Below are 15,482 nucleotides of genomic sequence, written 5' to 3'. Positions count from 1 at the left end.
GCGTACTTTTTCGAAGCTCTATCCAAGGCATGCTCTTGCTTTGGCAGACGCGGGCTTGGGCTGACGCATCTTTCAGGCGTCTGTCGCCCATTTGTGAAGTTGGGTTTTCCTGCTTCTCAGTTGTCTGTTTATTCCCACCCATGGACTGCTTTAGGACGTCCCATGGTCTGGGTCTCCCATAGGAACGATAAAGAAAAAGAGAATTTTGTTACTTACCGTAAATTCTTTTTCTTATAGTTCCGTCATGGGAGACCCAGCACCCTCCCTATTGCCTGTTGGCAGGTTTCTTGTTCCGTGTGTCTTCACCGGCTGTTATTGTTGTAGACAGAGATCCCGGTTCTTCCGGATTTTCCTCTGTCTCTTCTTGTGGGTGGATGTCCTCCTTCAGCTTTTGCACTAAACTGGCTAGGTCTGGCTAGCAGGGGGTGTATATGCTAGGAGGGAGGAGCTACACGTTTTGAGTGTAGTAACTTTGTGTGTCCTCCGGAGGCAGTAGCTATACACCCATGGTCTGGGTCTCCCATGACGGAACTATAAGAAAAAGAATTTACGGTAAGTAACAAAATTCTCTTTTTTGCTTATATCAACCTTATGGAGGGGGTCACCCTTTTAATGTCTTATGATACCCCTGCAGCCAAGTATTTGTTTGGCTAAGGCCAAGTTCACAAAACCATCTAATATATAGAGCTGAGTGTATATGTGTGTATGTCTGCTAAAGGAATTCGCACCGTCACATTTACAATCCCGAAATATTGCAGACTCCTCATGTGATCCAGGGAACGTCATAGACTGTTTTGAGGGGAAAACTGACAGAGAGCTAGAAAGACAGACAGAGAAAGACACAGAGAGACAATAAATAGAGAAAAAGACAGAGGCAGACAGGGAGAGAAGGAGAGACAGACACAGAAAGAGAAACAGACAGCGAAAGACCGAGAGAGACACAGTAACGGATAGAGAGACAGACGGAGAGAGACAGGGAGAGAGAGTGAGAGAGGCAGACAGAGACTGATGGAGACAGACAGGGAGAGAGACAGAAAGATGAACAGAGAGACAGATCGGGAGAGAGACATAGGGACACTTAATTACTTTCCCAGGCAACACTGGGTACTACAGCTAGTTAAAATATAGCCCAATTTTTATCCAGAAAAAACGGACGATTTTTCATTTGTACTGTCTACCATGTGGCAACTGTTTTTATATATTAACAGTTTATCAGTTAATACAGTCAAAAACTGTTTCCTATGTTAATAATGGAAATCTAGCAGTAAAAATCTGATTTAATACCAATGATCCATATTGGAGTCTTATTATTTTTTTTTAACGCGTCCTTATCATACATTTGGTTTGTGTCGGGGGGGGGAGGGGGGAAATCCTTTAAACTTCATATTGAATAACGTTAGTATGTGTGATATCAGGGTTTTTTTCACGAACCACACTCATTCCAAAAGTGTGGTTGCGTTGATATACACAGCCATCTCACCCAACCTCCCCATACACACCCTTGTTGACAGACACTTCTGACAATGACTTATCTTGTGGGGGAAACAGGAGTCAGGCCTTGCCTCTATACTGATGCAATTGTGCCGGCTGTCAGTCAGTAACTAAAGCCACACCTCTATGACTGAAACACGGAGGCTGTTGGGAAGAATAAAGTTTAATTTCTTTGTCGCTCCTAATTGGGAGACCCAGACAATTGGGTGTATAGCTATGCCTCCGGAGGCCACACAAAGCATTACACTAAAAGTGTAAAGCCCCTCCCCTTCAGGCTATACACCCCCCGTGCTGCTACGGGCTCATCAGTTTTCTTGCTTTGTGCGAAGGAGGTCAGACATCCACGCATAGCTCCACAGCTTAGTCAGCAGCAGCTGCTGACTATGTCGGATGGAAGAAAAGAGGGCCCATAACAGGGCCCCCAGCATGCTCCCTTCTCACCCCACTCTTGTCGGCGGTGTTGTTAAGGTTGAGGTATCCATTGCGGGTACGGAGGCTGGAGCCCACATGCTGCTTTCCTTCCCCATCCCTCAATTAGGGCTCTGGGTGAAGTGGGATCCTTTCGGTCTCCAGGCACAGGAGACCGTGCTCCATCCACAGCTCCTGAGGACCCTGCTGGATAGGAGCCGGGTATCGTTCAGGGACATGGCCCTGCTACTTGGAGGTACTCTGGGTCCCCGTGGGGACCGCGCACAGCAACACTCCAGCATTGCTGGGTGTGCTAGTGCACCGGGGACCGCAGCGCTGACTGCGTTTTGTGCCACTATACACTCAGCGTTGCTGAGTGTGTTTGTGTAGGGGGACTGCCGCGCTGGCCGCCGCTGCCATGAGTATCACTGCGGCGCGGCTGGGACTGTTAGTGCGCCGGGGACTTCCGCGCCGACCGCGCTTATATGGCGGCCGCGCTTATAACTCGAGTCCCCGGCTTCTGCGGCCTAGTCTCTTTTTCTTCCCGCCCTCAGCCCTGCCAGTCAGGGGAAGGGCGGGACGCTGTACAGGGTATGGCTACAGTACAGCAGCACTGAGGGCTGGAGCATGCTTTGCATACTCCACCCCCCTCACTCTGCACAGTGGGGCACCAGTTCCCGCACTTTTCTGGGTCACGCCCACGGCTCCCTCCTCTCCTCAGGACGCTGGCAGCCATTACTCTCAGCTCTGCTAACGCTGGAGAGGACAGACAAGCTGAAAGAGACCCAGGCAGGAATTCTGGTGCCCACACAAACGCTTTGCAAGGGCGGTAAGCAGCACCTGTGGTGCTGGCCCCACTAGTGCAGAAGTGTATTTATAGTTTATGGATTATAGTCTATACTTTACACTGTATGGTGCACTGTTGATTTTTGGCTATATCCCCTCCTGTATTGCTCAGAGGAGACAACAGCATGTCGTCCACAAATAGCAAGGGACAGACTTACTATGCTGCCTGTGCAGCATGTACGGCTATACTGCCGGCAGGTTCCACTGACCCTCATTGTGTGCAATGCTCGGCCCCTGTGGCACTTTCTCAGCCGGAGTCTCTGCTAAGGGTGACCCAGGGAGATCCACCTGTTAACGCTGTACAGGTGACAGGGACGGAGTTTGCAGTTTTTACTGAAAGACTTTCTGAGACTATGGCTAAGATATTAGAAGCCTTGCAGTCCAGGCCGGCATCTCAAACCAGGGGCACTGTGGAATCATTGCCCCCTGGTCCCCCTCAGTTGGAACAGCAATGTCTTCCCGGGGTGTCTCATGGATCCCAGGGTGAGGTCTCTGACACGGACCGCAACCCCAGACCGACTAAGAAAGCTCGCTATGAAATCCCCTCGACATCATCACAATGTTCAGGGTCTCAGCGAGAGGACTCTCTGTATGATGAAGCGGAGGTAGCTGATCAGGATTCTGACCCTGAAGTCGCTCTCAACCTTGATACTCCTGATGGGGACGCCATAGTGAATGATCTTATTGCGTCCATCAATGAAATGTTGGATATTTCTCCCTCAGCTCCTCCAGTGGAGGAGTCAGCTTCTCAGCAGGAGAAATTCCGTTTCAGGTTTCCCAAGCGTACAAAGAGTATGTTTCTGGACCACTCTGACTTCAGAGAGGCAGTCCAGAAACACCGAGATTGTCCAGATAAGCGTTTTTCCAAGCGCCTTAAGGATACACGTTACCCTTTCCCCCCTGACGTGGTCAAGGGCTGGACTCAGTGTCCCAAGGTGGATCCTCCAATCTCCAGACTGGCGGCTAGATCCATAGTTGCAGTGGAAGATGGAGCTTCACTCAAGGATGCCACTGACAGACAGATGGAGCTCTGGTTGAAATCCATCTATGAAGCTATCGGCGCGTCTTTTGCTCCAGCATTCGCAGCCGTATGGGCACTCCAAGCTATCTCAGCTGGTCAGGCGCCAATTGACGCACTCACACGTACGTCTGCGCCGCAGGTGGCGTCCATAACCTCTCAAACGTCGGCATTTGCGTCCTACGCTATTAATGCTGTCCTGGACTCTGCGAGCCGTACGGCGGTTGCAGCCGCCAATTCGGTGGCAATACGCAGGGCCTTATGGCTGCGGGAATGGAAGGCAGATTCGGCTTCCAAAAAGTGCTTAACTGGTTTGCCATTTTCTGGCGAACGTTTATTTGGTGAGAGATTGGATGAAATCATCAAACAATCCAAGGGAAAGGAAACATCCTTACCCCAAGCCAAACCAAAAACACCCCAACAGAGGAGGGGACAGTCGAGGTTTCGGTCCTTTCGGAGTGCGGGCAGGTCCCAATTCTCCTCGTCCAAAAGGCCTCAGAAAGATCAGAGGAACTCCGACGCGTGGCGGTCTAAATCACGCCCTAAAAAGACCACCGGAGGTGCCGCTACCAAGGCGGCTTCCTCATGACTTACGGCCTCCTCACACCGCATCCTCGGTCGGTGGCAGGCTCTCCCGCTTTTGCGACACCTGGCTACCACAAGTAAAAGACCGTTGGGTGAGAGACATTTTGTCTCACGGTTACAGGATAGAGTTCAGCACTCGTCCTCCGACTCGATTCTTCAGAACATCTCCGCCTCCCGAGCGAGCCGATGCTCTGCTGCAGGCGGTGGACATTCTGAAGGCAGAAGGAGTGGTGGTCCCGGTTCCTCTTCAGCAACAGCGTCACGGTTTCTACTCCAACCTGTTTGTGGTTCCAAAGAAGGACGGGTCCTTCCGTCCTGTTTTGGACCTAAAACTGCTCAACAAACACGTAAGAACCAGGCGGTTGCGGATGGAATCCCTCCTCCACTCTCAGGGTCACTCTGTGATACCCTACTTAGACGATCTGCTGGTCAAGGCACCCTCTCAAGAGGCATGCCAACACAGCCTCAACGTCACTCTGGAGATTCTCCAGAGTTTCGGGTGGATCATCAATTTTCCAAAGTCAAATCTGACACCGGTCCAATCGCTCACATATCTTGGCATGGAGTTTCATACTCTTCCAGCGATAGTGAAGCTTCCGCTGGACAAACAGCGTCCGCTACAGACAGGGGTACAATCTCTCCTTCAAGGTCGGTCACACCCCTTGAGGCGCCTCATGCACTTCCTGGAGAAGATGGTGGCAGCAATGGAAGCAGTACCTTTCGCGCAGTTTCACCTGCGTCTCCTTCAAGGGGACTGGGAGGTGGTTACGACGGACGCGAGCCTGTCAGGGTGGGGAGCAGTTTTTCTCCACCACAGGGCTCAGGGTACGTGGACTCAGCAAGAGTCCTCACTTCAGATCAATGTATTGGAGATCAGGGCAGTGTATCTTGCCCTAAAAGCGTTCCAGCAGTGGCTGGAAGGCAAGCAGATCCGAATTCAGTCGGACAACTCCACAGCGGTGGCTTACATCAACCACCAAGGTGGGACACGCAGTCGGCAAGCCTTCCAGGAAGTCCGGCGGATTCTGCTGTGGGTGGAAGACGATTGGTCGCAGTTTCAGCTTCCTTATGTGTTTCCTCCTCTGGCACTGTTGCCCAGAGTGTTACGCAAGATCAGGGCCGACTGCCGCTGCGCCATCCTTGTCGCTCCAGACTGGCCGAGGAGGTCGTGGTACCCGGATCTGTGGCATCTCATGGTCGGCCACCCGTGGGCACTGCCAGATCGACCAGATTTGCTGTCTCAAGGGCCGTTTTTCCATCGGAATTCTGCGGCCCTCAACCTGACTGTGTGGCCATTGAGTCCTGGATCCTAGCGTCTTCAGGATTATCTCAAGAGGTCATTGCCACTATGAGACAGGCTAGGAAACCAACGTCCGCCAAGATCTACCACAGGACGTGGAAAATATTCCTGTCGTGGTGCTCTGCTCAGGCGTTTTCTCCCTGGCCTTTTGCCTTGCCCACTTTTCTGTCCTTTCTTCAATCCGGATTGGAAAAGGGTTTGTCGCTAGGCTCCCTTAAGGGACAAGTCTCTGCGCTCTCTGTGTTTTTTCAGAAGCGCCTGGCCAGGCTCCCACAGGTACGCACGTTCCTGCAGGGGGTTTGTCACATCGTCCCTCCTTACAAGCGTCCGTTAGAACCCTGGGATCTGAACAGGGTGCTGATGGTCCTTCAGAAACCACCGTTCGAGCCAATGAGAGATATTTCGCTCGCACGCCTTTCGCAGAAAGTGGTTTTTCTAGTAGCAGTCACCTCACTTCGGAGAGTGTCTGAGTTGGCAGCGTTATCATGCAAAGCTCCTTTCCTGGTGTTTCACCAGGACAAGGTGGTTCTGCGTCCGGTTCCGGAATTCCTCCCTAAGGTGGTATCCCCTTTTCATCTCAATCAGGACATCTCCTTACCCTCGTTTTGTCCTCATCCAGTTCACCAATGTGAAAAGGATTTGCACTTGTTAGATCTGGTGAGAGCACTCAGACTCTACATTTCTCGTACGGCGCCCCTGCGCCGCTCGGATGCACTCTTTGTCCTTGTCGCTGGCCAGCGTAAAGGGACACAAGCTTCCAAATCAACCCTAGCTCGGTGGATCAAGGAACCAATTCTCGAAGCTTACCGTTCCTCGGGGCTTCCGGTTCCCTCAGGACTGAAGGCCCATTCTACCAGGGCCGTGGGAGCGTCCTGGGCCTTGCGACACCAGGCTACGGCTCAGCAGGTGTGTCAGGCAGCTACCTGGTCGAGCCTGCACACTTTCACAAAACACTATCAGGTGCATACCTATGCTTCGGCAGATGCCAGCCTAGGTAGGCAAGTCCTTCAGGCGGCAGTTGCCCACCTGTAGGACGGAGCCGTTACGGCTCTATTATGAGGTATTATTTACCCACCCAGGGACTGCTTTTGGACGTCCCAATTGTCTGGGTCTCCCAATTAGGAGCGACAAAGAAGAAGGGAATTTTGTTTACTTACCGTAAATTCCTTTTCTTCTAGCTCCAATTGGGAGACCCAGCACCCGCCCCTGTTTTTTGTATACACATGTTGTTCATGTTAAATGGTTTCAGTTCTCCGATATTCCTTCGGATTGAATTTACTTTAAACCAGTTTATAATTTTTTCCTCCTTCTGGCTTTTGCACCAAAACTGATGAGCCCGTAGCAGCACGGGGGGTGTATAGCCTGAAGGGGAGGGGCTTTACACTTTTAGTGTAATGCTTTGTGTGGCCTCCGGAGGCATAGCTATACACCCAATTGTCTGGGTCTCCCAATTGGAGCTAGAAGAAAAGGAATTTACGGTAAGTAAACAAAATTCCCTTCTTTCCCCATGACCAGGGCCTTCAGTGTGGTGGCCGCACAGTTTAAAACCCTGTTAAAGTGGATGTACAGTATGGAGGAGACTGACCTCCTCAGCGTCTAAGAGACTGATCAAAAATATTTAAAGGCAATCAGTCGCCAGGTTTTTGCCATCTAATCTGAGAGCAGCGTATTGTAGGGGCAGAGATCCTGTGAGCGCCGTCATCCTTAGAGCTGTCCCGCTGGTGTTGTTTCTCAATAACTATTTCCTCTCCTCCAGGAGCCCTCTCCTTCCCCCTCTGCCCGCAATATCAGTGAATAAACTAGTAGGACAGGACTTTAGGGCTCAAGCCAGACTCAATCATTAGGTTGTATGCATAAGCTAAAAGATATCAAGAGCCTTTCCATATGGAACTCCTGCAATTGGTCACTATAGTACTTTCCTTCCTTCCATGGCATCCAGACCTTGTCTGCACCTGTTGTGTTTGCCTATGCCCACAGCCACCTGGTATTCTTTTCACGCTGACACAATGTTCCACAGGGCCAATCACCACAGCGGTACTGGTACTCTACCCGCTGTCCAGGGAGTCAGACGCACCATCTACTACTACCTCATGGCCAATCACTGCAGTGGGTATGTGCTCTGTCCACTATCCAGTATTTCAGAAACATCATCTACCGCTTGGTTAATCTCAGCAGCAGTACAAGTACTCTACTCACTCAATCCTATTGAAAATTTATAGGCAAAGCTGAAAAGGCCAGAGCGAGCAAGGCGACCTACAAACATCAGTCAGTTACCCCACTTCTGTCAGCAGGAATGGTTAGAAATAGAAATTCCTACCAACGATTGTCAGAATATTGTGTAAGAATATCCAAAATATTTAACCCAAGTCATACAGTTTAAGGGCAATGGGTCCAAATGCTAATGAAATGGCTGGAAACTTTTGACTTTGCCGAAACTGATAAAAATACCTTCAAACATTCTCTCTCTCTCTCTCATACACATATAATATATATATATATATATATATATATATATATATATATATATATATATATATATATATATATATATATAATAAATAAATATTTATTTTGATTCCTAATTGACCTAAAACGAAGATGCTAATGTGTCTTTTTAGATAGTAGATGTAAACTTTTGGTGTCAACTGTACCATGGTTTCCTGTGTCCCTCTAATGAAGCAATAGAGAAAGTAGATTTTGGGTACTCGCCATAAAATCTTTCTCGGAGCCTTCATTAGGGGACTTCTTTCGTTGCTTCTCCTTCTGCTTTCGCACTAACTGACCAACTTGTCTCCTGTCGGTGGGTGTACCCTACTCAGAAGGAGCTAACTTTTTTTTATTGCTTAGTGGCAGGAGCATACACCCATGGTTTCCACTGTCCCCATATGAAGGTTCTGGAAAAGATATTTTATGATGAGTACCAAACTCTACTTTTTTTTATTTTAGTACAGCAAAGACCTAGAGACGATGCACTACTGGAGCTGGCTATGAACGACTACGACTTCAATTCAGGGAAGAAACTCCATCAGCTGGACATGGAGATTCAGGAAGCCTTCTTGTGTTTCATGGCATCCATTTTGAAGGGCTATAGAGCCTACCTACGACCAATCACACAGGCCCCCTCTGAGACCGCCACCGATGCCAGCTCCCTCTTTGAGCTCCAAGGTAACAAAATTATAGTAATTTTTCCACTATTTTGTGTGTGATCTTCAGTTTTCTTTTATGTGATGAGTTATGCAGTCAATCATTAGTTGTATCTGTCTCTGGGCGTGCTACCACATGGGTCTCCTGCCATCTCTCTCAGGCATATCCAGGCTTATTGCTTGGGAGGGAAGGGAAGAGCCAGCTACTTTGAGCCAGCTACTTTAGGAATGGCAGGAAATTCCATATTGGAGGTGGCATGTTTTCCCATAGACCAACATACCTATGAAATGCCTGTTCTTGCACTGGGGCATGTCAGTGCACTTGGGAGCAGTAGAAGTACATTGCCACGTCTCAGTGCACTTCCAACCTAACCTACATATGGTTTCTAGACAAGATTTCTAACGACTGGATCTCTAGAAAAAACATTTAGTGGACAAGTGCCTACACAGTCATTCCCCTACATCCACATGTAAAAACAGACAACTGGTTCCCTTTATATTAAAACATTCTTATTAATTAGTGCACACATTTTTTTCTTTTGGTGTTTTTATAAATGCGTACGATATGACATCTATATGAGAAGTAAATGCTTTGTGTTCTCTTGTTTTTATTAGGTTTTTTAAAAAGTCGTGATCGCTCCCACCACAAATTCTACAACATGATGACTAAAACTCAGATGTTCATCCGGTTCATCGAGGAGTGCTCATTTGTTAGTGATAAGGATGCCAGTTTGGCCTTCTTTGATGACTGTGTTGAGAAGGTGGGTGTATGGTCATTTCTGTTTTTGCCCCTGGTGTTCTTTTAAAGTCATAAGAGTCTATTAGCTCTACTAAGTTGGAAGTTTATGTCGGGAAGACTTCCCAATGCCTGGATGTCTGTTTAAGGAGTAGCATAATACTAGTTCTAGTGCTATTCCATAGGAGTTTGTTGGGTGAATTGGAAGGTCCTGGGTGTTTTCTCAATACCTTACCTAATTGACACTGAACACTGTGCAAATAGAGTAAATGCATCCCTCAGGGGACATTACCATGTCAGCATTATGGCATTTTGCTTGGATATTCCATAATTTAATCAGTGGGAACCAGGGCTGTGGATTCGGTAAGCCAAACCTCCTCAATTTCCCTTACTCCGACTCCCTCATACATGGCTCATGTTTAATTAATAAATTTACTGTAGTAAAATGGTAACCTTGGGCTTTTACTCAAAATTACTATACAATCTATTTAGATAGAACATAGAATATATCTATTGAAATACAAGTTTAGAACACAAACTTTTAATAAAATGTAAAATGCAATACACTATGCAGTAAGTGGGGAAAAAAACGTTTCTCCATCGTTTCATTGGGGGACACAGGACCATGGGTTATGCTGCTGTCACTAGGAGGCTGACACTAAGTAAACAGAAAAAGTTAGCTCCTCCCCAGCAGTATAACCCCTGAGCCAGAGGCGGACTCAATCAGTTTTTTGCTTAGTGTCGTAGGAGGCTGATGTGGGCCGACTGGGCCCTCTTCAGCCACTTGATTTTTTGCGTATATTTTTTCATTTTTCTCTCGGCGACGCTCGTCGCTCTCATCTGTTGGAACTCTCTCTTTCTGCAGGTATCGTTTCTCTACCTCAGCTCTCGCAGCCCGTGTGGGTACCACTCCCCTGGGTCGCAGAAGCTTGAGTTGTCGGGCCCTCTCCCCCGTCCAATTCCACGGTACCACTCCCGGGTTGGCACGCGGGGCTAATCCTTCCTGGGCACCTCCTATTCACCCTGCGGTATCACCCCAAAGGGTGCAAGGGGCATACAGCAGGGACTGGACCTCGCAGCGCGTCTGGATGATGATGGGGCCCGCAGCGCTGCTTCACTACAGGGGGCTCCCTGCCCCCACCGGCGTCCACCTCCCTGCCTGCCTGCCTGCCTGCCTCATTCTTCTGCGGTCCGCAGCCAGTCCTCCGGTGTGCGGAGCACACGGACACAGGTGCAGAGCTCCACGCCTGCACACTGGCAGAGGCTACGCCGCCGACCAGGTAGGACACCCCCTCCTACCTTCCCCCAGGCGGTTACAAAATATAGGCCCCGGTCCGGGCCTACTCACCGGGCGCCCCGGCCACGTCCTCATCCAGCGCTGGAATCCACACAGACGGCCGGTGCACGGACGTCGCTGCCGCGCCGCCGCCCCCACAGGTAGAACCGCCGGTTTCTACATTACCCTGCGCTGGCTGCTTCTATTTAGGCTCCGGCCTGGGCCTAGTCACCGGACGCCCCGGGCCGCATCGGGCGACAGAGCGCACGCACTGCCGACATCCGGTCTTCGCAGCTGCGCCGCAGCCACCGTTCGCTGGCAGGACAGCCGGCCGGTACCTTCCATGCTCCGGCAGCCTTCAAAATTTAGGCCCCGGCTTCGGCCTTGTCCCCGGCGTCCTAGGCCCGCCTCCTGCCGCAGCGCGATTGGCCGCCGGCCCCTCGGTCTCCACCCTCCTCCCAGCCCCAGGCATCACAGGAGGGGGCGGTGGAGGTTTTTTCCCGCTCTCCTCGGCCCCCCCCCCCCACCTCCAGCCTCCTCAGCATCCATTTTAAAAAAAAAAAAAAAAAAAGACTGATTATAGCGGTTCCCCTAGTCTGCGGATTGCTGGGGCTACAGCAACCCTCATATGGGGGAAAAGTAGCCAACTTTAGCCACGTTCTCTGAACGGTAGTGGTTGTTTCTGTTTCTTTTGTCATGGGCTCTGTTTATTTCAATATGTAAATGTAGACATATATATATGTATATTAACTCTTACGAGCTCTTATTCGGGTTCTTGGTTTGCATAAGAGGTACAGTTGGTTTAGGGCTGTTCTCTCAGTTGTGAATTACCCTGAACGTTGTCACATTAGTGCTTCCAGCTTCCGCGGGCCCTGGCACTGCACGCACCGGTATCCCGCACCGGCAGGCGGGTTGGCGCCCTCTCTCAGACCCCGCATCCCCGTGCTGACGTCCCTCGGGTGGGTGCGCATGCGCTGCGTCCCCGGGCCGTCGCTCTGCCGTAACCATCCGCAAGACTGGCGCATTCCCCCCGGGGAGTTGGGTCCCGTACTAGGGAACTTTTCCTCTGCCCAAGGCGGACCCGCCAGGTCTCGTCTTCTGCGCCCCCAGGGTTCACCTTACTCCCCAGGTCCAGACTGCCTCTCCTCTGGTAGCCTTTCGACCTCTCGGGGATGGCCCAGGCGTTTCCACCTCTGCTGGACTTCGAGCAGGAGTACCGGGATGTTTGGCGCATGACTAATAGCCGGGTAAGGATGGTGAGTCAAGCCTTAAAGGTACGGACAGTCCTTCTCTACGTGCACGCACCGGGGGAGGTGAGTCCCGTACCAGGGACCTCACCCGCTGCTCGAAGCGTACCCGCCAGGTCTCGCCTTCGGCGCCTCCCCCTGGTTTTTCCTTCATTCCCAGGTCCAAAGCTCCCGCTCGTCCAGAAGCCTTCCGACCTCTCTGGTGATGACCCAGGCGTACCACCTCTGCTGGATTCCGAGCAAGCGCCGAGGTTCGGCGCATGACGATTAGCCTGGAAGAAACGGTGAGTCAGTCCATAAGGCCATGGATAGTTCTCTTCTCCTCTCTGAGCACACAGGTCTCCTTTAAGACTTTTCTAGAGGACCCATGATGTTTTTCAGTGGACATCCAATAGTGCGCAGAGCTACTGCTCCTTCAGACATCAGCCAGACTGGACGTTAACAGCGGTAAGTCTTGTTATTGTCTTTATTCATTCTCCAAGGGGCTCCGGAGAGAAGGGGCATGCCCCACTGCGATCGACCCGCCAGGTTGCCTCTTGGCTTATCATCCCTAAGGTGACGTCTCTCAGGGACTCCACGGACTCCCTACGCAGAGGACTACATTCCATCTCTGCCGATCAGAACTGGTTGACATCTTCGGTAAGTACCTTCTCATCATAGCCCTGGCACTTTACCAGCTTCACGGCCTGAGCCTATAGCAGCGGTGTGACCACCCGTCGAGGCCTCTGCCTCAGGAGCTGGATCGCGGAGGCGACATCTAAAGAGTCGCTGACCTTCCTTCCGCCTTAGGTGAACGTCCCTTCGGACATAGGTTAGTCCAGTGGATCCCCTAGACTACGTGAGGGAAGTGTACATCTCTCCCTAGTCTACGTGAGGGAAGAGCACATCTCTTCCCAGCATCGGCCCAGACGCTCAGGATCGTCGCCTTCACCGCTCGGCTCCTGTCCGTTCAAGCCGCAACCGTCAGGGCGCCTCTATCTCTCATCGTCATTTTCGCTACTAGGGCAGCTGCTCCACCGGTTGGAGTCCTTTCAGATCCCGGCCCGGTAGATCATCCCCTTAGGCATGTTTTTCGAGACCGCCATAGGGAAGTTACTCTTCACGCAGGAGTAGTTTTCCTTCCCCGCACCAAGTCGGGTTCGGTAGGCGAGTCCGCAGCGGCTGGGGGAGGTGATAGCGGTGGTACACTTACCGGTGTTCATCCTTGCCCTTCCAGAGGTCCCCACTGAAGAACGGAGATAAGTAGCTTCCGTTTGTCCCGGGGGATCCGCCTTTCCCTTCCCAGTGGACCAGCTTTAGTGTCCGGTCCCTGGGAAGATCCCCTCTCCGTCTCCCCTGGAGAATAGCATCAGCCTTTACCAGTCTCCTATGCTAGGGTGGGCTTGTCCACTTTTCCACAGCACGATCCCGAGGAACACCCCTTATGGGTGGTCTCCCCTTCAGCATTCCAGGATTTCAGATCCATCCGGTTAGACTGGTTACGTTTTCTTCACTGGGGCGAGGTTGTTCCGGTCAGGTTCCAGTCGGACCATGCCACAACGGTGGCGTGCATCATCCACCAGGGAGGCGCAGGAAGTGTCGTGAAAAAGGAAGAGGTCAAGAAGATCTTGCTCTGGGCCGGATCTCGCGCTCTCTAATCTCAGCAGTTCACATCCCTACCGTGGACGTTTGGACGGCCGTTTTTTCTCAGCAGGAGGGGCCTCGCCTAAGCAGAATGGCTCCTCAACAGGGAAGTCTCCAGCCAGATCTACGACGAAGGAAGACCTCCAGTCGTGGTCCTATTGGCCCCCCGATCCAGCTTTCTAGTGAACGGCGCGTCTAGGGTGCCCCCTTTTCTGCGCTAGGTGACGACGCCCTCGCCCGGCTGTGAGGCCGGTTCATTTATTCATTTTCTTGGGCATCTGCCTACGGCTTCCCATGATCTCGAGCTTCTCAAGAGGGACCAAGGCAGAGGGTGGCTATGGAGGGGCCCAGGCGAGCATAGTTCACAGAAGTCACTCAATCCACTCGCAGAGGCCCTGTGGCGCTTTCCAGACCGTCCAGTTCTTCCGTGTCGAGCCCTCTCTGCCACCAGGACTTAGAAGCCCTAAGTTTCCCGACCTTAAGAGCGGATCCCGGGTTCTTGCTCGCACAGGCCGGTTGGCAAGAAGGATGCAGACAATGTTGGAGACCGGGGAGCCGGTTCCCTCGAAAATGTATTACCACACGTGTGGAGTTCCTCCGAGGTGTAAAGAGCACATCTTCCTTCTTCTCTCTCTCGCTCCTTTCCTGCACTACTGCCATGCTGACAGTCAGATCTGGATGCGGCTTTCTAGCGCGTCCCTCTAGGGGCCTGGTGTTGACGCGGTCATTTCAGTTCAGAGGCTTATCACTTCTCGTCCCACGACCAAGGTGTTTCACGCAGAGAAGCGTCCATCTGGCTCGGCGGCATCGCCGTCCACTAGTAACGTGGGACCTTAATCTAGCGATGGGTTCACCTCACGGCTCTCGGTTTGAGCTTTTCCGAGGGCTTCTTACTCCCACATGTTTGGATAGGTGGGCTCCTCGTGGCCGTCTCCTTGTCTCAAGGGGCATCAGGGCGGACAGCTCTCTCTTGTTGCCTTTGTTCCCCCCCTTTTTTCCAGGTCCTCCAGTAGGGCAAGGGGGGTGCTCCGGCCACTACCCTCCCTTCGGTCCAAGGCAGCCCGCCTTCCTTCCAGATAAGGTGTTTGGGGTTTCGGGTTCGGTTCTAGTACCTTCTCTCAGCCTGAAAAGAGCCTAGTTCGTTCCTGAACGGGTACGAGCCCTCAGTAAGTTGTGCCCTCAGGACCGCACTTTTCGGTCTACTCCGACAGTCAGTTCATCTTTTCAGGACAGTTCATCTTTTCATCCGGTCCCAGGAGGCGCATGCCGGCGCCCAGGGCTAAGATTTCCATAGGGATCCTTCCGTCATAGGTGAAGACTATCGCATGGAAAACGGACCTCCGCCGTTTTTTTCTACCGTCCAAGGAGAGTCTCTTGGATGATTGGACTACAGACGTTGACGGACCGAGGTCTGCCGGGCCTCCTCCTGGTCTAGTAGGCAGACCTTTACTAGTTCCTATCAGGTCACACCCAAGCTTTGGCAGTGGCCAGTCTTGCCGTTATCTTTGCGGGCGGCAGTAGCACACCTGTAACAAGGTAGGTAATTGTAGGTCTGGGTCAAGCCCGACAGGAGGTAGCGGTTTCCTACCGATCTCCGGTGATGGTTCTCTTCCCACCCAGGGACTGCTTTTGGACATCCCATGGTCCTGTGTCCCCCAATGAAACGATGGAGAAAGATAGATTTTTGTGTACTCACCGTAAAATCTCTTTCTCTGAGTCTTCATTGGGGGACACAGCACCCACCCTGCTTGTGTTTTGTGGGTTACATTTTACCGGTCTGTTGCCTTAGTGGCCATATTCCCAGGCCAT

General features: G+C 51.5%; 1 protein-coding gene across 7 annotated transcripts in view; it reads left to right on the top strand.

The window, feature by feature from the left end:
- The window catches only part of DENND4A (DENN domain containing 4A), a 209,372-nt gene that overhangs the window by 119,346 nt on the left and 74,544 nt on the right, over positions 1-15,482 (top strand). For all 7 annotated transcript variants that reach the window (XM_075346042.1, XM_075346037.1, XM_075346044.1 and 4 more), the window contains exons 12-13: positions 8,595-8,813; positions 9,407-9,552. In XM_075346042.1, the coding sequence (XP_075202157.1) occupies positions 8,595-8,813; positions 9,407-9,552 (365 nt within the window). The remainder of the gene's footprint in view (positions 1-8,594; positions 8,814-9,406; positions 9,553-15,482) is intronic.

Source organism: Anomaloglossus baeobatrachus, chromosome 4, assembly GCF_048569485.1.
Source record: "Anomaloglossus baeobatrachus isolate aAnoBae1 chromosome 4, aAnoBae1.hap1, whole genome shotgun sequence".
In the NCBI taxonomy this organism is placed as follows: domain Eukaryota; kingdom Metazoa; phylum Chordata; class Amphibia; order Anura; family Aromobatidae; genus Anomaloglossus; species Anomaloglossus baeobatrachus.
Note: the sequence above shows the minus strand (reverse complement) of the source record. Positions and strands in the feature narration are given on the sequence as shown.